At 34.7% G+C, this 21,832-nt stretch overlaps 4 protein-coding genes and 4 pseudogenes across 5 annotated transcripts; 6 read left to right on the forward strand and 2 right to left on the reverse strand.

Moving 5' to 3' along the window:
• The first annotated feature begins 1,168 nt into the window (after window positions 1-1,168).
• On the forward strand, window positions 1,169-2,086 carry LOC103941047 (MLP-like protein 34). The gene is made up of 2 exons (XM_009351231.2): window positions 1,169-1,381; window positions 1,792-2,086. Exons 1-2 carry the CDS (start codon window positions 1,174-1,176, stop codon window positions 2,061-2,063), a joined length of 480 nt encoding a protein of 159 aa, XP_009349506.2. The 5' UTR covers window positions 1,169-1,173; the 3' UTR covers window positions 2,064-2,086.
• Window positions 2,087-2,893: 807 nt separating this feature from the next.
• Window positions 2,894-3,241, forward strand: LOC103943030 (rapid alkalinization factor-like). Its single transcript, XM_009353222.2, has one exon. It carries the CDS (start codon window positions 2,894-2,896, stop codon window positions 3,239-3,241), a length of 348 nt encoding a protein of 115 aa, XP_009351497.2.
• A 5,498-nt stretch (window positions 3,242-8,739) lies between these two features.
• On the reverse strand, window positions 8,740-9,363 carry LOC103943252 (annotated as a pseudogene).
• Window positions 9,364-10,435: 1,072 nt separating this feature from the next.
• LOC103941051 lies at window positions 10,436-10,782 on the forward strand (annotated as a pseudogene). Its single transcript, XR_007258567.1, has one exon. The product of XR_007258567.1 is annotated as a protein RALF-like 33 (transcript).
• Window positions 10,783-13,544: 2,762 nt separating this feature from the next.
• LOC103941052 lies at window positions 13,545-15,357 on the forward strand (annotated as a pseudogene).
• A 150-nt stretch (window positions 15,358-15,507) lies between these two features.
• On the forward strand, window positions 15,508-16,256 carry LOC103943035 (protein RALF-like 33). Its single transcript, XM_009353225.3, has one exon. The coding sequence runs from the start codon at window positions 15,808-15,810 to the stop codon at window positions 16,153-16,155; it is 348 nt and encodes a 115-aa protein (XP_009351500.2). The 5' UTR covers window positions 15,508-15,807; the 3' UTR covers window positions 16,156-16,256.
• Window positions 16,257-17,264: 1,008 nt separating this feature from the next.
• On the reverse strand, window positions 17,265-17,848 carry LOC103941065 (annotated as a pseudogene).
• A 719-nt stretch (window positions 17,849-18,567) lies between these two features.
• LOC103941054 (MLP-like protein 43) lies at window positions 18,568-19,416 on the forward strand. The gene is made up of 2 exons (XM_009351236.3): window positions 18,568-18,910; window positions 19,012-19,416. Exons 1-2 carry the CDS (start codon window positions 18,724-18,726, stop codon window positions 19,290-19,292), a joined length of 468 nt encoding a protein of 155 aa, XP_009349511.2. The 5' UTR covers window positions 18,568-18,723; the 3' UTR covers window positions 19,293-19,416.
• The last annotated feature ends 2,416 nt before the right edge of the window (window positions 19,417-21,832 follow it).

Raw genomic sequence — 21,832 nt, forward strand, 5'->3', positions numbered from 1 at the left:
CCAAGAATTAGATCAAAAGAGGGAATGAATAAAAACAAAACCTTCAAAGTGAAAACAACTTAAAAATATTAATTTGTTCTACATTTGCTGTCCGACGTCGCCAACCCTTTTGATGAAAATTTCTAAGTCATTATTTTGGCGGAAAGACACTAAGCTAGTGTAAAAGGGAAAAAAACTATCCAAGAAGTTCCTTCGCAATACAACAACCGAAAAAAAAAATGCTGTGAAATGATGCTGCATCCAGAAAAGAAGAACTTTTCTGAAATTAGGCATCAATGATTCGGCTGATTGATTCCAAATAAGTAACATGAACTCCACATTATTTGTTTTTGTGTCATAATTTTATTTTGGATGCCAATACAACCCCCCTTTTTTTTTCTCTAGGCTACAGGTATGTCAAGATAATATAAACCATTGATTTCTATTAGCCCTAAAGAACCCTTAATTTTATCACTAGTTAAGATAATATAAACCTAAATTAGTTTTATCACTATACAATACACACACACACACACACACACACACACACACACTTTTCTCGTGCCAAATCCAAGCAAACGCCTCAATATCGTACAATCATTCACTCCAATAATGCTATGGACGTAAAGTTGATCAAGCATTGATCCTCTTATGTATAGGTTGATATCTCTCATCAAGTTTGCTGGTTTTGTGGTATTTTTGTGACCACTTGGGCCTCATCAAGTTTCCAAATTTTCGTTTTTCTTAAGAATTGCCTTAATTGATTGTTTTTTTCGAATAGTTTTCTACTTCTTGTTAGGGTTACGCTTCATGTCCTCTCTAACTTATTTTATATATATATATATATATATATATATATTTGCTTCTTTATTGTATTCACAATAATATATTGTTTCATAATAACAATGCTGGAGTGGAAGAGATATTGTTCTTTTAATTAAAAAAAAAAAAAGGTTTTGCTGGTACTAATTAAATTTTGTTAGGTGTAGTGGTGATAAAACACTACGTGGAAGATCCAGTCACATTGTTATCATTTGACTGTTTAAGTGATTGGATAATATCCACATACTGCCTCCATAACTATAACATGGCTTTATGTAAGAAGTGGAAATCTATAGGTTCGTATACGTCTCCTAAAATTCCCCAGACCTACACTATCGTTAATCACGTATTATAAATAACAAATAAAAGAAAATGGCTGTGAGTGGAGCTGGTACTTGCAAGCTGGAGACTCTGGAGGCTGAGGTAGAGATCAAAGCCAAAGCTGATCAGCTGTACAAATTCATCAGCAACAAGCACCATGACGTCCCCAAAGCAGCCTCTGATAAAATATACGATGTTACAGTACATGAAGGTGACTGGGAAACTTCTGACTCTGTCAAGCTCTGGAAATACACCGTAGGTAATATTAATAACATTCCTCTCTCCTCCTAACTAATCAAACTAACAATTAATTTTGTAAACCTTAGAAAAAAGCGATGGGTGTAACAACATGACGCTAAATGTTTAAATTACAAGAAATGATTCAACCAAAAAGAAATACAAAAAATGTAAAAGAATCTCTGGAGATCGTCCCTCTCCCGGGTGCCAAATTATGTTCTTTCGTAGCTGTATACAGCCTCCGTTGTGTAAAAGATAGTGAAATGAGCCCCTTTTGGGGCGAATGAAAGAGTAGCAGCTTACTCCGCAGACTTGTGGAGGTGGTAGTGAGATTGCATGAAGAAGCAAGCACCATAGGGATTACATTACCTCACATTGAACATTTAAAGGATCGGATTGCTGTATAATTGTAATTTTCCATGTGACGTGTAGATGGAAATGTCGAGACTTACAAGGAAAAGGTGGAAATAGATGAAGCAAACAAGCGGGTGAGTCTTGAAGCTTTGGAAGGATCACATGTGCTGGACAATTACAAAAGCTACAAGGTCACTTACCAGGTCATCACTCCAAATAGTGAAGGAAGTTCTGTGAAAATTACTTTAGAATATGAAAAACTCAGCGAGAACGATCCGCCTCCACAGAAGTACCTCAGCTTTGTGGTCAATGTCATTAAAGATGTAGATGCACATCTTCTCAAGGAATAAGGGCCAAGCACAAGATTTATGCATACATACGATATGGAACATTGAGTGATATTACTATCTTCAAGAATAAAGGCCTGAGAGTTGAGCAATCTAGTTGGCACTATTGCTTAGTTCGGTTTCCGATTTGTTTTGTCTGTAATTCTATGAGCAAGAATGAATTGAGTGTAATATCATTATAATGCTGATGTTGTAAACAAGTTCAATCTATTGGCATGCATGCTTATATTTTTCGAGAAGGACTTAGTTTTTTAATTAAAGTCTCAATGTCGTATTGATAAAAGAGCTTTTAGCAAAAGCACTTAAGAGCAAAAACAGCCCGTAAATCTCTACGAGCATATTTTCTAGTCGTGGTTGATTTTGTTTTCTTGGTAGGCATTGAATAAATCACGAATTATTCCAATTTCAGCTTTCTTTGTTGCAATTGGAATAAGATTGAATTAATGCATGTCAATTAAGTAATTACCTCCTTGAAGAAATCAACATCCAATTTTTATTTAACCAAATTTAAATATGTCAGTCCTAATTTAATTAGGAATGTGATTGTGTACATCCTTATGAAATTGTATAATATCTTTTACATAGTGTCCTATTTTAGATGGATTACTTGAAAGACAAAGATTTTCCCTAACTACTATGGATTACTTGAAAGACATATATTTTCCCTTTTTACTATTATAAATAGCACAATAGGGTGAAACAATATACACATCAAAATTTCACCGATTGTCACTTCTCTTTCTTGCCGCCCCCACTCTCTCTCCCTCTGTAATTAAACAGGCGTACAACAAAATACAAGTTGGCAGCTAAAAACACAGACCGTACCAAAACCTATGGCCAATTTCTCTGCGATTATCTTTTTGTTGATTTTCGTGGCCGCTCTGGTCATCTCCGTTGATGCAGGCGGCGATCATGGGGTCAGCTGGGTTCCAGTGAGACCTCGCTGCGAGGGTTCTGTAGCAGAGTGCATGGATGATCGTGATGATGAGTTTGGCATGGACTCGGAGATTAGCAGGCGCATCTTGGCCACCTCGCGAAACATAAGCTATGAAGCTATGCAGAGAAACACTGTGCCTTGCTCTCAGAGAGGTGCTTCCTCCAACAACTGCAAGCCGGGTGGTCAGAGTCAGAGCAACCCCTACAATCGTGGATGCAGTGCTGATGCTCGTTGCCGAAGTTGATCAACGCGGCGTAGCATGTTTTTCAATATTTAGCCATTTCATTTAATAGAACATGTTAATTGTAATGTAACTTTATATAATGCTTTATCTTCTGTTTCAATCCCAACTTCAATACGAAAACAACAAAAATCCCAACTTCAACACCGTCACAGAAAATTTCTAATAAGTTTGCATTAGAAATTTTGAAATTTCTTGATCAACTTGGTTATATTCTTTAACTTTAGAATCAATCATAATATGAGAATCCTAGTGTGGCCAAGTTTGAAATTTTGAATCCCCCTTCTCTTAGTTTGGATTGGACTAGAATATCGCTAAAATATAAAAAAGCAAGCTATCCTAGTAACTTTGTGTGTATTTTTTCTTGTTTTTCCATGCATGGATTAACCGGCATGGGAAAACAAGAAGTCTGACCTCGGCTGACCATAGTCGAAGTAGGGAAAGGAGTTCCAGAATCATGCTCCTAGGACGCTTCTGTCTATATTTTTATAAAATATAAAGATGTAATGAAGTGTCAAAGTTTTCCGAGCAACCAACAAAAAACATATGTATAATCGAACGACACTTAAAAAAAAAAAAAAAAACATTCTTTGTGAGGTGTAGATGGAAATTTCAAAACTTTCAAGGAAAAGGTGGACTGATTTTCATTAACAACAATGAACCTCACTAAAATCAGCTCTAAATTTCAACAATTCTAACTTTTTGCACTAGGTTGGGGTTCAACCCTAGCCTAATGGTGGCTCCACCCTCGCTTACGTTTTAGAAGTATTTCAATTTCAGACTTATGCATTAGAAATATTCTGATTCATAATTTTCATGTATTTATTATACATAAAAAATAAAGAATATATATAAGTCTCACATTACAATAATTCAAAACCTGAAAAATGGAGAATTAGATTTTACTAGAATTGAAAAAGTATTTGAGTTATAACACATGGATCGAAAAAGTATTTGAGTTCTACTTTGAATTGAAATTCAATAACTAAAAATAAAATAAAAATTGTTCAATAACAATTAAAATTAGCAGAGAGCACACACTTTGTGTGTGTGAACAATTTCTATTTTGTCCTCCTTATGTCAATATTGTGTATCAAAAGTGGGGGTAAAATTAGAAAAATAAGTATATGATTGTCATTTTCTCAAAAAAAAAAAAAAAAAAAAAAGAAAAAGAAAAAGAGGGTAAAATGGGAAAAATAAGGACATGATTGTAATTTTGTCAAAAGAAATAAAATTACTATTCTACCCTCCTTTTTGTCAATAGTATGCATAAAAAAAGAGGGCAAAATAGGAAAAAAAGGGAAAAAAAATGACAATAAGGGTTCTCTTAATAATATAGAATAGACTCGTATCAATTCTTGACTTCTCAACTTTCCAATTCATGACTTTTCATTCTCATTCCAAGAATCAAAATTATTAGGAGTAGTTGAATTTATATGAAATTCTTTCATCATATTTTCTACTTCCTCGATTCATGATTTTTCCTTCTAATTTTTTAAGTAAACATGTGTGTCAAATATTCATCTAAGTTTCCTACTCGTGAATTGAGGATTAAAGTTATAAGCATCTCTAACTTGTAAGTGTGAGGTTTTAGGTTCTATTCTCTCCAAAAACGAATTTAAATCACATTATTGTTAACTTATTGTAAGGCTAATCTTACTTCCTATTCTTAAGATAGATAATACCGAATGTACATTAAAAATAAAAAAATAAAAAAAAACTAGATCCGTGATCATTATGCTAAATCAACAACAACCGAAAAAAAAACTCCCATCTATGGGACCCATCACCAAGAGAATGAATGAATTTTCTTTGTGGTACAACTAAAAGGGCATAAATTTTCAAATGTAAAAACTAAAAGAGATATTTTGATATAGGTGCCTCAGTTTTGAATTTTTTAGATTAAACATCTATATCTTTTAGTGATTTGATTAAACTTTTTTTTGTCATAATTTTGGTGTTATAGGCACATTATATTGTAACAAATTTCCCATAATCTAGCCTTTTGATTACACTCTCCTCCGTTAGAGATAATTGTAAAAAAAAAAAAAAAAATTGGTCAGATTCAATTTATTTTCACAATAATGGTACAATTTAGAAATAATTATCTACGATTTAAGATATTTTCTTTCCAAAATAGTTTAAAATATTTTTAAATCCCACAAAATGAAACGTACCGAAATAAGTTTTTCTTTTAGTACATACCAATACACAATGTGTACAAAATAAAACGTACCAAAATAAAAATAATGTACCAATATGAACAATATGTATCAAATCAAACATACCAAAATTGCAAATAAACGTATCAATTAATGATTTTTGTAAATTCAAATGTATTTGCAGATAATATATACGTAATGTATTGTACCTAATAATAATTCGTCAACAACTATACTTGAAAAAAACAGCAAAAAAAATATAATTTCACCAAAAAATTGAAAAAATTACACGAAGCTTTTATGTTGATCACCAACTATGTCACATCCCAGTCTCGACTCCGCCGTAGCACAATATTGTCCGCTTTGGGACCCGGCCATGCCCTCGCGATTTTGTTTCTGGGAACTCACACGAGAACTTCCTAGAGGGTCACCCATCCTGGGAATGCTCTCGCCTGAACTCGCTTAACTGCGGAGTTTCGATGGAATCTGAAGCCAGTGAGTCCCCAAAAAGTCTCGTGCTATATGGAGATGGGCATGTACATATAATGAAGGAAGATTTGTGAAAAACAAGTTCATTTGAGCAACATCAACAACATGCAATTAACAATTAAAAGGCGGAATCATGTTTATATGCACTCAAAAACAAAACTTAACCCATGAACTTCAAAGCCTAGTAGATAGGTGAACCAAGACTCAACTCAAAACAAAGTGAGTTGAGAAATCAATACCTTTGTAGATTCCTCTTTGCATAAGCAAAGGCTAATCACCCAAAGAGAGGGCCTTCATTCCTTGCATCTTAGATCCATGGATTTGGATGGATGAAAAGGTTTCTCCAAGTTCCCAAAATTGAGAACCTCTAATGATTCATCACCAAGGCATAATGAAGAAGAAATGAGTGACCTTGGAGGAGTTTGATTGCTAGATGATCCCTCCAAGGTGGCCGAAATTTTTAGAGAGAAAGGAGAGCTTGTGTTCTCATCCTTTCCCCAAAAATTACCATATGTAAATTTTTAGGCTATAAAGTCCTTTATATAGTCCCTTCAAATAAGTAACCTAATGGATCAAAAGCCCTATTCTTCTATCATGGCCGGCCTATAGGGTTCATTAGGCTTTCAAGCCCTTTATTTATTCAAGTTGTCATACAACTTGAGTTAATGGGCTTGACATTCAAATCCCATTGGGCCTTGCGGCCCAAAACTAACCCGAGGTCTTTAACGAACTTATTCGTTTGATTAATTAACATATTAATTAATCCTAGCCTTAGATAAATAATTAAACCATTTAATTATTCTTACTCATCTCCGTTGTTTCTTCAAACTCTACCTTACTCGGTGAACGATCCATTAGGTTCCTTTTAGCGAGGCAGTGGGCGATTAAAAACTCTTTCTAATCGATTGTGAATTGAAACTTACTTTCAATTCTCCCGTTAGTGATAATACACTTTTAGGGCTTCCACAAACCATGGTTGACGCCTAGCAGCATGTCATGGTTACCCAAGCTAATCAGAAGAGGTGGAGAACCTATTCAGTTTTAGGATTACAAATGCAATACGGTCTTTCTCTAATACAATACTCTTGACCACATTGTTTGGTTTGATAGTTTATTCATGTCTACTATCCAATGTGAATCTTGTACTTATATGATTACTTTGAATGTGATCTGGAACGCATTCCAACATCTCATTCATACTCTGGCCAGAGATTTTAAATCATATCATAGAGTATTCTCCCTCAAACAGTTTGAAGGTTAGAGATCCCTTGTTGCGCATTCACTTGCCTCCATGGCTAAGTGGCTTAACCCCGACGATGCCGTGGACACCCTGATAAAGTGACTTTGACATAATCAAAGATCAAGTACCTAACCACAAGACAGCTGTGATGCCTCAGGTCAAATGACTACTTTGCATTATCCCAACCATGAGTTCTCATGTGACATGAATATGAGAACTCCTCGTTGATCGTGTTCAGTGAACTCATTCTCTATTGAGCACCTACATGTTTGTCTTGGTGTCATTCACACCAATGACTCGAGACTAGTCACTCTCCCTGAGAGAAGACACAGCACGTACTGATCTTAACGGACTGTCAATGCCCAATTGGCAATCCTATGATCAGGAACGTTTAGGATGTGTCTACGAAAGAATGGTCTCATGAATCTAACTTCTTTAGATCGCATTCTTCCAATCACATATTCCTTGGACTTATCGTTTAAGCATATAACATTTATATGAGACGGCTCAAACAATAATGTTTGCCCTTAATATTAAACTAGATTAGTTTAACATGTGAAATGTCCATAAAGTATCATCATATGATTGGTTTTAGGGCACATTTCCAACATATAAGGCACATCACCCCCTCTCCATTGGGTGATGTGGGATGTTACAATCCAACCCCCTTAGAGGCCCGACGTTCTTGTCGGCACACTTGCACCAAACGGCAGAGTTGCTCTGATACCATTTTGTCACATCCTAGTCTCGACTCCGCCGTAGCACGATATTGTCTGCTTTGGGCCCCAGCCACACCCTCAAGATTTGGTTTCTAGAAATTCACACAAGAACTTCCCAGAGAGTCACCCATCCTGAGAATGCTCTCGCCCGAACTCGCTTAATTTCGGAGTTCGGATGGAATCTGAAGCCAGTAAGCCACCAAAATGCCTCATGCTATATGGAGGTGGGCATGTACATATAAGGCACATCACCCTCTCTCCGTTGGTCGATGTGGGATGTTACAAACCATTTGAAAAAAAAAAACTGTGATTGAAAAAACATATCTGGAAGAAGAGAAAATATAGTTTAATTACTAATATCTCCACTAAATAAGGAAAAATGCATCATGCAGATAAAGGGATAAATTTAAAAATTATTTTAGGGGTTTATTCAATTGGGAATTTGAGAGATTTAATGGATTTTTATGGAGTTTAACTGATTTGTTGAGATTGCATGTAAAATTTTGATTCAATTCCCTCGAAATCTCATGAGAAGAGGTGAGATTTGTGGATGCTTAAAATACACTACAAAATCTCTCTAATTCCTTCTAATTCCTCAACTTTTCCAAATTCTTTAAATTCAAATTCTAATTGAATACACCTAGATTTTTAAGGATTTTAATAAACTATTTTAAAATCCTGATTGAATGCACATTGAATTTCAGAGAATCACTTAAAATCCTGATTGAATACCCCTAGATTAATTAAAAGAATTAAAATCCCTCAAAATCTCAATTGAATACACCCCCTTAATTTAAAATATATATTTATATATAATAATGACATGTAATTTAGCTTGAGGTTGATATTGGTCAAAGCACTTAAATCAAAATTTTAAAAAGACATAAATGTTTAATCTAAATTATATATAAAAACCGTAGGGAATTCTATTTTTCTCAAAACATGCAACTCTTGTTTTTACAACAACCGCCTCTTTCTGGAAGCCTAAGCTTAATAATAATGGCGGACAATGCCGTGAAGGCATCCCCCTGAGGCCCAATACGTCAAACGTCATGATAAATCTCAAATCCGTCGTCCTAAATTTGTCGCCGGCAAACCGCTCGTACTCCTCTAACCCCGAAGACAAATACCAATTCTGAAATTTTCTCAGGCAAGCCACCAGACTATCAGTCCGATGCTTGCCGCGTTTAGAGTGGATCAACATCGGATGATTCTCCACATCAACCAACACTTTCAGTGCCTCCGAGATGGTCTCTGGTGGAATCTGCGGAGACGAAGATGGTTACTTCTCACCCTCGATTCCGAACTGGAAGAGCCGAACGCCTTGCGACCGAAGAAACTCCAAACTCTCCTCCGGTTAGGGGGTCGGGGCAAAGATAGATGATGGAACGGAGTTTAAGAGTTTGGAGGAATGGGAAGTTTGACGGCTGCGGGAAGCCTGATCGAATATGAACTTATCCACCATCGAGAATTGAAGGGCGGCTCCAAAACATTGTCGTTTTCGGTCGTGGTCATGTTTTGTTGCTTCTGTTTTGAGTCCTCTTGTTCTTAATTAATTTTACAAATTGATTATTTGTTAATTCGACGAAGAATGCATTTTGTATGAAGTTCGTAACTGAAATATATTAGCCAACGTAGTTTCTAAGCGAAATTACTAGAAATCTAACCGATCAGGATTAGGAGAAATTATAGAATAGAACGTGTGTTTCTTTTTTTTTTTAATTATTTATTTATATATTAGCATTTACCTACACATTTTGTGTGTATGAACATATTTTTTTAGAAATAAGAAGAGGGAGAGAGAGAGAGAGAGAGAGAGAATGTGTGGGAGTGGGAGGTTTTTTTTTTTTTTTTAATTTTAAATATTAGAAATATTTTAACATTACATGTAAGTGAGACTTCAATAAAAAACAGTAAAATTTACACCTATAAAATTATATTATTACCCATCAATTTTTTATTTGTGTGATCGAATACTAAGTTATCTTTTTACCATCTTTTAATTAACAAGGAGAGTTTCACTAATTAATAGAGATTATTATAATAGTTTAGAACCAAAAAGGTAGGCTTTGGGTACAATGTACTTAATAATGACACCCTAATCCTCTATCTCTCAATAAAAATTTGTTGTCTCCCTTTTATTTTCCTATTTAAATCTTTACCCTCTCTTTGTTACAATTAGAAAAGGTGTTGAATTAATGCAAGTCAATTAAGTAATCAACTCCTTGAAGAAATCAGCATCCAATTTTCCATTTAATCAAATTTAAATATATTGCATTCCTAATTTAAATAGGAACGTGATTGTATAAATTCTTATGGAATTGTAGATATCTTTTAGATATTGTCATATTTAAAATGGATTACTTGAAAGACAAGACTTTCCTTTCTTACTACTATGGATTACTTGAAGGACAAACTTTTTTTCCTTTTTACTACTATAAATAGCACAATAGGATGACATAATACACACATCAGAATTTACCAACTCTCTTCTCTTTCTTGCCTCTCCATCTCCCTCCCTCTATAATAAACAGGCGTGCAACAAAATACAAGGTGACAGCTAAAAACACAGACCATACCAAAACCTATGGCCAATTCCTCTGCGATTATCTTTTCCTTGGCCTTCGTGGCCGCTCTGATCATCTTGATGCAGGCGGCGATCATGGGGTGAGCTGGGTTGCAGTGAGACCTCGCTGCAAGGGCTCTGTAGCAGAGTGCATGGATGATCGTGATGATGAGTTTGGCATGGACTCGGAGATTAGCAGGCGCATCTTGGCCACCTCGCCAAACATAAGCTATGAAGCTCTGCAGAGAAACACTGTGCCTTGCTCTCAGAGAGGTGCTTCCTCCAACAACTGCAAGCCGGGTGCCCAGAGTCAGAGCAACCCCTACAACCGTGGATGCAGTGCTAATGCTCGTTGCCGGAGTTGATCAACGCAGGTGTAGCACGTTTTTCAATTAAATACTTTGGATGCGGTCCTTAGTCTCTAACACCTCTTTGACTAAAACCTTAATGGTTTTCAAAGTTTGATCAAAGTTCATTCACTTTGTACACCTTATTATATTACTATTAATATTTATATTTTTATAGTTTTGACATTAATTGTTTGATATTTTACGAGATTTATAATCCTATAAATTTAAAACCCTTCATTATAATACTATTTGAAACGGCTATAATAAAAAAAAAAATTAAACATTTTGATTGAATAAATGGATAAAAACTATGCAACAATAAGAAATAATAAATGGCAAAAGAATGTATCCATAGTGTTAAAAAAATTGGTACATTTCACATATAACAAAGTGGTACATTAATAAAGAAGAATGGGTGCATTATAAATAAATTAGGTACAAATAAAAGATTAAAAAATAATGAGTACAAATGAAATTTAAAAAAATAAGGGCGCAAAAAGAAATTAATACATTGGTACAAATTAAAACTAAAAAGAAAATACTACAAATTTAAAAAAATGTTGCAAATTAAAAGTGGTTACAAACTAAAAATATAAATATATGATACAAAGTTTAGCCATAAAACATAAATATACCATATGTAATTTTTCTATCATTGATTAATTATACAATATCACATGACGGTTAACACATGGACACAAATACAAATAAAACTAAAAAAATATGGGCACAAAAAGAAATTAATATATGGTTAAAAATAAAAACTGAAAAGAAAATTGGTACAAATTAAAAAAGGTTTGCAAATTAAAAATGGGTACAAACTAAAAATATAAATATATGATAAAAAATTTAGCCATAATGTCACATCCCGGCCCGGGCGGGACCACTTCCCGGGCCAGACTCCACCGTAGCACGATATTGTTCACTTTGGGCCCCCAGCATACCCTCACGGTTTTGTTTTTGGGAATTTACACAAGAACTTCCTAGTAGGTCAGCTGCCTTGATATAGGTCGGGGTGTATCACATAAATATAAATATACTAATTGTAACATTTTTAACACTAAATGAATATATTTAAAAATAAAAAATATTTTATTATTGAAATAATTAATGATGTTATTAATACCCAATAACCTTGATCAAAAATTGAAAATGAATATAGTTTTAATCAATGAAGTAGTAAAATGAGGGATGAGAACCTAATTTCTCCTTTTTCAATATTTAGTCACTTTCATTTAATAGAACATGTGTTAATTGTAATGTAACTTTATATTATGCTTTATCTTCTGGTTTCATTCCCAACTAATTCAAAGGAAAACTAATGAAAAGGGTTTGAAAACTTTGAGTTTTAACGATAAGGATAAAATAAAGGATAAAGTAAATAGTACTAGGATTGATTTTCTAGTGTAAAAATATGGTTTTTCGTTAAAGTGAACAGTACTGATAGTTTTTCATTAAAATACCCCTAATTCAATACCTTCACAAAAAAGTTTCCGTCAGAAATTTAGAAATTGCTTGATATGCAAATCCGAGTGTAGCCAAGTTTGAATTCTTCTTTTTTTTTTTTAGTTTGGATTAGCCTAGACTATCACTAAAATATAAAAAAGGAAAGCTATCTCAATAACTTTGTGTGTTTTTTTCCGGATTCTCATGCCTGAATTAACCAGAATCGACCAATCAAGGGCTATCTTTATATTTCAATTTCAGACTTAGAAAATACTCTAAATCATGATTTTCATGCGTTTACTCACATTACAATAATTCGGTACTTAAAAAATGAAGAATTAAATTTTTCTTTCATTTGATGAGTACGAAGTAGTATTAGATTTTTTATTTCAAAATTTGAGTATGAATTAGTATTGGATTAAAAAAATTGAGTGGGTGCTATCAAAATTTTTATTCTCCAATATTTGATAAACACTGGATATTCTGTACTTGGATTCTAATTCCGCTCTATTATTTCGGTTACTTTTATGTAAACGTGATGCAATTCCTCCAAAATTAGGTATTAACGCTCAAAATTGTAAGGTTAACAGACTTAATTAAATTACTTTAGATTGACTAAAATTAATAGGCTTGAAGAAGTAAGTGGTTAATCTTCCAAAACTGAGCTACATCCATTAAGAAGATCCGCACACAGAAAAGAAAAACTTTCTGAAATTAGGTATTAATGATTCAGCGTTCGTTGATTCCAAAAGAGTAACAGGAACTCCACATTATTGTCTGCGAATAGTTTTATTTTGGATGCCAACACAACCTCTCTTTTTTGTGTCTAGGTTGCACGTATGTCAAAGATAATATAAACCACTGTTTCGAATAACTCGAAAGAACCCTTGATTTATCACTAGTTAAGATAATATGAACCTAACTTAGTATTATCCCTATATAATATACAAATACACGCACTTCCGCATGCCAAATCTAAAGATCTTAACGCTTAATATCATACATTCATTCACTCCAATTATACCATGGAGGTAAAGTTGATCAATAATTATTCTCACGTGTTGATATATGTCTCATCAAGTTTGCGGGTACCATTAAATTTTGGTAGGTGTAATAATAAAACTCTACGTGGAAGATCCACCGACACAACATTATTATATAACTATTTAATTAAGTGATCGGATCATATCCACACGCTGCCTCCATAACTTTAAGTTTATAACATGTTAATTAACAACTTTGCGACTCTATATAAGAAGTTGAAACCTGTAGGTTAGTATACGTCTCCTACAATTTCCCCAGACCTACATTATTGTTAATGACATATTACTATTAACAAATAAAAGAAAATGGCAGTGAGTGGAGCTGGTAGCTTGCAAGCTGACTGTGCAGGCTGAGGTAGAGATCAAGGCCAACGCTGATAAGTTGTACAAAGTCATCAGCAACCAGCACCACGACGTCCCCAAAGCAGCCTCTGATAAAATACACGATGTTGCAGTACATGAAGGTGATTGGGAAACGTCTGGCTCTGTCAAGCTCTGGAAATACACCCTAGGTAATATGAAATTAATCACCCTCCTCTCTCCTCCTAACCTAATTAAACTAATAATTAATTTTGTTAGATAAAAAGCGACGGGCGTTACAACATGACGCTAACACTGTTTGGATGAGAAAATTTAAAATTACCAAGAAATTTTAAAATGATGAAATTTTATTTCTAGAATTTGTATATTTTCTTGTTTGACTAACTCAAAAGAACAATAGAAATTCAATACAGAATTTGTTATTTTTAAATTCTCGCTCATAAAAATTTGGAAATGACACCTATTTACATGAATTTTTTTTTAGTACATTAATATTTTTACACTAAGGGGAGGGGGAGTTCGGCAAAGCCACACAATGGACAGCCTAATTTGGTATCGAATTCGTCATCTACGAGATTTGAACCTAAGACTTTCACTTCCAAGTGAAGATGAATATCACAAGGCCATAGTACTGAGTGACTTATTTACATGCAATTTAAACTTGAGAATTGGAGGTCTCAAATTCCAAGTTTTTTTTTTTCACGCGGAAAATATAAATTTCTATGTTTATAAATCCAAACAAGGAATTGATGCATGTCAATTTACAAATTCTAACTTTTGTCAAAAGTCCAAGTTTATTTCTATCGTTCAAACATTGTGAGACGAAGCCTACTCCTCTATTTTAATGTATATAATATTATTTGTTAAAAAATTGTATAATAATGTTACGTTTATAGTTAATACTGTGACATTATTATTATTATTATTTTTTTTATTATTATTTTTTTTGAATAACACAAACTAACCTGCTATGAAATAAACATTCTAACGTGATATCTAGCTAGGTGTTTGCATTACCTCATGTATTTGTACGTATAAGATTCTTCTAGAATTAAAACTGAAATATATTGACCAGGCCATCCAGGCGCCATTAGGTTTGCATTACCCGACGATGAATATATAAAGAATCGGATCATGGACAGGAGACAATTTTTAATATGCTCGGAACATAAATACATAAATCATATTTCATTATAAAAGTGAAAGAACACTTGAAAATAATTTTTTTTCACTTGTATAATAATATGTGTGTATAATTGTAATTTTCCATGTGACGTGCAGATGGAAATGTCGAGACTTTCAAGGAAAAGGTGGAAATAGATGAAGCAAACAAGTGGGTGAGTCTTACAGCTCTGGAAGGATCACATGTGCTGGACAATTACAAAAGCTACAAGATCATTTTCCAGGCCACTCCAAAGAGTGAAGGAGGTTCTGTGAAAATTACTTTAGAATATGAAAAACTCAACGAGAACGATCCGCCTCCACAGAAGTACCTCAGCTTTATGGTCAATGTCATTAAAGATATTGATGCACATCTTCTCAAGGAATAAGTGCCAAGCACAAGATTTATGCATACATATGATATGGAACTTTGAGTAATATTGCTATCTTCAAGAATAAGGCCTGAGAGTTGACCAAGCTAGTCCTCATTGCTGTTTAGTTCGGTTTCTCTCTTTAATTCTATGAGCAAGAATGAAGTGAGAGTACTGTCATTATAATATTGATGTTGTAAACAAGTTTAACCTCTTGACATGCTTATATCATTATAAAATTGATTTCTCAACATCGTTCTGATAAAAGCGCTTTTACCTGTAAATCTCTACAAGCATATTTTCTAGTAGGTTGTTGATTTCGTATTCTTAGTTTGAACAAATCACGAATTATTCCAATTTCAGCTTTCTTTGTTGCAATTAGAATAAGGCTAATTAGTGCAAGTCATTTAAGTGATCACCTGGGACTGCAGAATATCTTTTAGATTGTGTCTTATTTAAGATGGATTACTTGAAAGACAAGATTTTCCCTTCTACTACTACGGATTAATTAAAGAACAAGGACCTTCCCTTTTTTCTACTTTTTACTACTATAAATAACACTAGGGTGCAATAATATACACATCAGAATTCACAAACTCTCTCTTCTCTCTCTTGCCGCCCCATCTGTCTCCCTCTGTAATTAAACAAGCGTACAACAAAATACAAGTTGGCAGCGAAAAACAAAGACCATACCAAAACCTATGGCCAATTCCTATGCGATTATCTTTTCCTTGGCCTTCGTGGCCGCTCTGATCATCTCAGTTGATGCAGGCGGCGATCATGGGGTGAGCTGGGTTCCAGTGAGACCTCGCTGCGAGGGTTCTGTAGCAGAGTGCATGGATGATCGTGATGATGAGTTTGGCATGGACTCGGAGATTAGCAGGCGCATCTTGGCCACCTCACGAAACATAAGCTATGACGCTATGCAGAGAAACACTGTGCCTTGCTCTCAGAGAGGTGCTTCCTCCAACAACTGCAAGCCGGGTGCTCAGAGTCAGAGCAACCCCTACAACCGTGGATGCAGTGCTAATACTCGTTGCCGGAGTTGATCACGCAGTGTAGCATTTTTTTTTCAATATTTAGTCACTTTCATTTAATAAACATGTTAATTGTAATGTAACTTTATATTACGCTTTATCTTCTGTTTCAATCCCAACTTCAATACCTTCACAAAAAAGTTTCCATTAAAAATTTTGAAATTTTTTGATCAACCTGGATTTAATTTAAAAATCAATCCTAATATGTGAATCCGAGTGTAGTCAAGTTTGATTCCCCCTTCCTAAATTTGGATTAGACTAGAATATCGCTCAAATATAAAAAGGAAAGATATCCTAACAACTTTCTGTGTATTTTGTCACATCTTCCTATGCTTGGATAAACTAGCGAGAGTTGACCCATCAAGGGCGGACTATTCAGAAGAGGTAAATCCCTGAACGAAGAAATCTGACCCAGGCCGACCACAGTCGAAGGAGGGAAAGGAGTTCCAGAATCATGGTCCTATGACGTTCTATATTTCACCAAGTTCAGCTCTAAATTTTTACAATTCCAACTTTTTGCACTAGGTTAGAGTACGAATTAGTATTAGAATTACTCTGTTTCAATTCCTGATTTTTATGTGGTTACGTGGAATCAAAAAGTATTTGAGTTCTACTTTACATTGATAATTCAACAACTAAAAAATAAAATAAAAATAGAAAAAATAGGTCAAAAGAATTAGAATTAGACTTCGTATCAATTCATGACTTCTCATGCCAAGAATCAAATTTATCAGGGAGTAGTTGATTTCATACAGGATTTATTCTATCTTATTTCCAACTTCTTAATTCATGATCTTTTATTCGCATTCCAGGAAACAAATTTATCATAGGTAGTTAATTTTATGTGAATTTCTTTCATTGTATTTTTGACTTTCTCGATTCATGATTTTTCATTCTAATTTTTTAAGTAAACATGCATGTCATATATTCATAAAAATTTCCCACTCCTAAATTGAGCACTAAATTTATAAGCATGTCCTAAATTTCGTGATTATGCTAAATCAACAACAACAAAAAAAGCACTCCCATACATGGACCCGTCACTAATTGAATGAATGAATTTTCTTTTTGGTACAACTAAAAGGGCATAAAATTTCAATATGTAAAAACTAAAACATCACCTAGGGTTTATGGGTTTGCAACTCTTGTTTGTACAACAACCGCCTCTTTCCGGAAGCATAAGCTTAATAATAATGGCGGAGAATGCCCTGAAAGCGTCCCCCTTGAGGCCCAATACGTCAAACGTCTCTATAAATCTCAAATCCGTCCTCCTAGATTTTTCGCCGGCAAACCGCTGGTACTCCTCTAACGCCGAAGACAAACACCAATTCTGAAATTTCCTCAGGCAACCCACCAGACAACCAGTCCGATGCTTGCCGCGTTTGCAGTGGATCAGCACCGGATGATTCTCAACATCAACCAAAACTTTCAGTGCCTCGGAGATGGTCTCTGCTGGAATCAGCGGAGACGTAGACCGCTCCTTCTTGCCCTCGATTCCGAACTGGAAGAGCCGAATGCCTTGCGACCGAAGAAACTCCAAACTCTCCTCCGGGTAGGGCTCGGGGCAGAGATAGATAATGGAACGGAGTTGAAGGGATTGGAGGAATGGGAAGTTTGACGGCTGCGGGAAGCCTGATCGGAATACGCCCTCATCCACCATCGAGAAATTGATGGGCGGCTCCAAAACGTTGTCGATGTTGGTCATGGTCATGTTTTGCTGCTTCTGTTTCGAGTCCTCTTGTTCTTAATTAATTACACAAACTGATTATTTGTTAATTCGACGAAGAATGCATTTATATATGAAGTTGTAACTGAAATATATTAGCCAACGTAGTTTGTAAACGAACTACTAGAATCCCTAACCGATCAGGACTAGGAGAAATTATAGAATAGAATGTTGTTGTTTCGGTTTGAATTTGGCCTTAGATTATAACCTTCAATTTATTTCCTAAGAAAAGGAGTTCGAGGTTTGGGTGAATTCGTCTTCCCTAGCCGTAAATATTTAAACCGTCAATGTTTGGGGGTCAATCGGATCATATATTTAAGTAGTCGAAATTGAAGGCAGAAAATTTACACTACAAAAATCTAATTGTGCATTCATTGTAAAAATATTTTTCTTTTTAAATATAAATAATTATAAATACACACTTAAACTTTTAGGTGATAACAACATTTCTCTAAAAACAAATGGGTATCTTACTTTTAAAGATGCCTACCATAAAACAAACAAATTATTTAGAAATAACATGTATAAAAGCATACAAACAGAGAAACGAACAAGATCAAAACATTTTGTGTCCAGTTATAATAAAACCACAAAACATTGTTTTCTTAGAAACGACGAGAGCAAACGAGGAATAATATTGATCAAGATATTCCACCATTCATGTCTACTGGGCAAATTGTTCGGTTCTAGTAAAATAATACAACTAACGCATTTTTTTTTAGTGAATAAATACATCCATGTCTGATGGCATGGGCAAATTGTTAGGTTCTTGTAAAGTTTTTGTTTCCCTCTTTTCTTCTATATAAGTGTAAGGGCCAAAGTTGTTTTTCCTTCAACTCTGGTACTGGTGGAAAATGTCAAATTCTAGCAAGGTGGAGACGAGTATTGAAATCAAGTCTGAAGCAAACAGGTTCCATGAATTCTTCGCACGAACACCGTACGAAATATGCAACATCAGCCCCGACAAAGTTCCGAGTCATAAATTACTTGAAGGTGAATGGGGTAAAGTGGGTTGTGTCTTCTTGTGGGATTATATTGAAGGTAAGTGTGGCTCAAAGATCGTTCTCTTACTATATATGTCGACATGTTTTTTTTTTTTGTGGATGAAGCAAGTAATTGATTTTGTGATTAAATGTTAGCAGATGGGAAACCAACTTTTTCCAAGGAGTTAACTGAAGCCATAGACGATGTAAATCATTCGGTGACTTTCACAGTGCTTGAAGGAAACCCTCTAGATCGATACAAGAGCTTTAAGATCACTTTACAAGTTACTCCAAAATTAGAAGTTCATGATGAGGGCAGCGTGGTGAATTTGGTCCTACAATATGAAAAGCTACATGATGGGGTTCCGGATCCACAACTTCAGCTCCAGTTGGCTGTTATTCTTGTTAAGGAGACTGATAATTTCCTCACCCAAGAATAAGCGCGCCTACTTCAGACCGATCTTAATAGCAGTTTCACCCGTTTGGAGAGCGCAAGTGTAAGAACAAGGCAGTTGGCTTGCCCGTACTTTTTACCATGAATAATACTTGTCTTTGTGCAACTCTACCCGTTGGGCAAAGACAAGAGTAAGGGAAATACTGTTCATGAATATAATATACACATATATATATATATATGTATGTATGTATGCTTTGTTTGGCATTGTAAGTGTAATCCATGTTTGTTGGTGTGTTTAATTTTAATTGTGTTATTTGCAAGTGTGCTGAACTTTGTAAGTTTGGGTAAGTATGTTTACGTGTGAACTTGGTAAGTTTATTTTTTTTTTAAATAAAACGATTGTCTAATTTCAATAATTTATTTCAAATGCAAGGCAAAAGCATAGCATACTAAGATAACCAACTACGATATTGAAACAATATTATTCTTAGTAATAAAAGGATTTGGAAAGTGAAAAACAAAGCAGAGCAACATCTTCCTTGACTGACCAAAGTACCTTCTCATTCATTTTTTAGTAATAAAAGGATTTGAAAAGTTGAAGACAAATTTAGAAGATTGTAGTAAAAATAAATACGAAGTTGCGATGAGAGAAATGTAGAAGATGGTTCGGTATTTATAGAATAATAAAAAAAAAAATTGAACCGCTGGATTAATCATGGCATTCATTTCCAAACAGATCTAAAATCATATGCATTAGAACGTGACACATGTCAAAATGATAAGTTTTTCGATTTTTTACTGTTGGAAATCCAATAGTCCAGAACATCAGGCTGTTTAAAATTTAATGACTCACAAATTGCCACGTCATAGAGACGTTGGTGGTAGCTATTAGATTATGCAGTGGGCCCCATGACAACCGAAGTTGTTGGCTCACTTGCCAAGTTCATGCGTTCATTGCACACGCCAGACACAAAAAAATAAAAAAAAATAAAAATAAACAACATGACTGACATCATGTTGACACTAGCCTTGCCCGCTAGCTTAAGGGCTGAGCATAAGTTGCTCAGGCTGCCCTCTTCTTCTTGGCCTGCTGGATGAGGGTTTTTGGGTTGGAGAGCATGTTTCAAGCCTTCGCCCTTGCCATCCATGGGTGGACTTTCAAGCACATATTATCAATGGGTCCAACCACCATCTAAACGCTTGCCACAAGCCATAAGTTAGTGAGAAAGAGATTCACAGACCCAGCCACACAGCCCAAACCTCTCTCTCTCTTTTTTTTTTCTTCATCGAAAAATCCATGTATTATTAGTTAAATAATTTACTATTTACATGCATCAAACTAAAAAACCGTCATCCAATAGAAGCTTGTCGCTCCATAAATTAGTGAGAAAAGAGATTTACCCACCCACCCAAACCTTTTTGTTTCCTTCATCGATCCGTATATTATTAGTTAAATGATTTACTATCTATATTTGTTCAAAAAAAAAAAAAAAATTTACTATCTATATCGATCAAATTGAAAAAAAAAATTGTCTTATTACTGAAACCTGCATTCCCCTCACTTATATATCCCAATGGTTAATCATCCAAAAAAAAAATTCATCGTGCACAAAGCTTAATCATTTAAGAGTAATGATACATTTATCATATTTGTATCATCTCTTTAATAGAGATTGGGTCCACCACATAAGTGGGTTTCATCTCTATTAGAGGTGGTACAATTGAGATAAAAAAATACCGTAAGAGTAGTATTTTTGTTTAAACATTACATATTTGGGTTGTACAAACTTTTTTAAGGGATTAATTTAGGAAGTGGTTTCTTTAAAAAAAAAAAAAATTATTCAAACGGCCCACAATAACAACAAGAGGTATTTGTCGATTCCCCTCCCCCCTCCGCCTCCTCTCCTGGGGCCTCCACCCCTGCGAACTTGTAAGGAATTGCTAGTTTTCCTCTGAACTTAAGTTTTAGCCACCTACCTCCTTGAACTTTATAATTAACCAATTTTCCCCTAACGTTAGATTTTGAAATTTTTCATCCAATTTTCTAATCACTTTTGGTCACACGGAAAATGTTTGGGGGCAATCAAGTAATTTTATTCCTAATGTATACAACGGATTATTTTTCTCGTCTTCTTTTTTGCTAGTTGACTTCTTACTTCTGTTTGAATTAGCCCTGAGAGTCCAATTAGCAGCTGCAAAATAGTGGCTTTGTGCCCAGTTTGCCCTTATACATTTGCCATGTATGTCCGCGTGACCACGATGATGAAAACTTGGATGAAAAAAAATCAAAATCTAAACGCATAGGAGAAATTGGCTATTTATAATAATTCAAAGAGTTAATCGGTTAATATTAAATTTTGAAGAAAAAAATTGCTAGCTTTGGAGGGGCGTTTTTGCAAATCAATAAATAGATCCTAATTTCCTTGCAATGTTTTCAGAATTTTTTCTATTTTCCTCTGTCTAGCAGCAAGGAGCAACTTTTATCGACAAAATGACGAACTTTCAACGAGGAAATATTTTGATGATTCTAATTTATCAACAACGATCAAGCATATTTCTTGCCATAGAAGTTCACTAAAGGCC

Source organism: the organism of the source record quoted next, unplaced genomic scaffold (genome assembly GCF_019419815.1).
Source record: "Pyrus x bretschneideri cultivar Hongxiangsu unplaced genomic scaffold, Pyrus_bretschneideri_v1 Contig22, whole genome shotgun sequence".
NCBI classification, from domain to species: domain Eukaryota; kingdom Viridiplantae; phylum Streptophyta; class Magnoliopsida; order Rosales; family Rosaceae; genus Pyrus; species Pyrus x bretschneideri.

What these genes read in the sequence shown, in the direction of transcription:
- LOC103943030 (XM_009353222.2), top strand. Translation starts at nt 2,894, where the DNA reads ATGGCCAATTTCTCTGCGATTATCTTTTTGTTGATTTTCGTGGCCGCT.
- LOC103943035 (XM_009353225.3), top strand. Translation starts at nt 15,808, where the DNA reads ATGGCCAATTCCTATGCGATTATCTTTTCCTTGGCCTTCGTGGCCGCT.
- LOC103941054 (XM_009351236.3), top strand. Translation starts at nt 18,724, where the DNA reads ATGTCAAATTCTAGCAAGGTGGAGACGAGTATTGAAATCAAGTCTGAA. An exon ending in CTTGTGGGATTATATTGAAG is followed by an intron (nt 18,911 to 19,011) that starts GTAAGTGTGGCT and finishes AAATGTTAGCAG; the next exon opens with ATGGGAAACCAACTTTTTCC.
- LOC103941047 (XM_009351231.2), top strand. Translation starts at nt 1,174, where the DNA reads ATGGCTGTGAGTGGAGCTGGTACTTGCAAGCTGGAGACTCTGGAGGCT. An exon ending in GCTCTGGAAATACACCGTAG is followed by an intron (nt 1,382 to 1,791) that starts GTAATATTAATA and finishes TGTGACGTGTAG; the next exon opens with ATGGAAATGTCGAGACTTAC.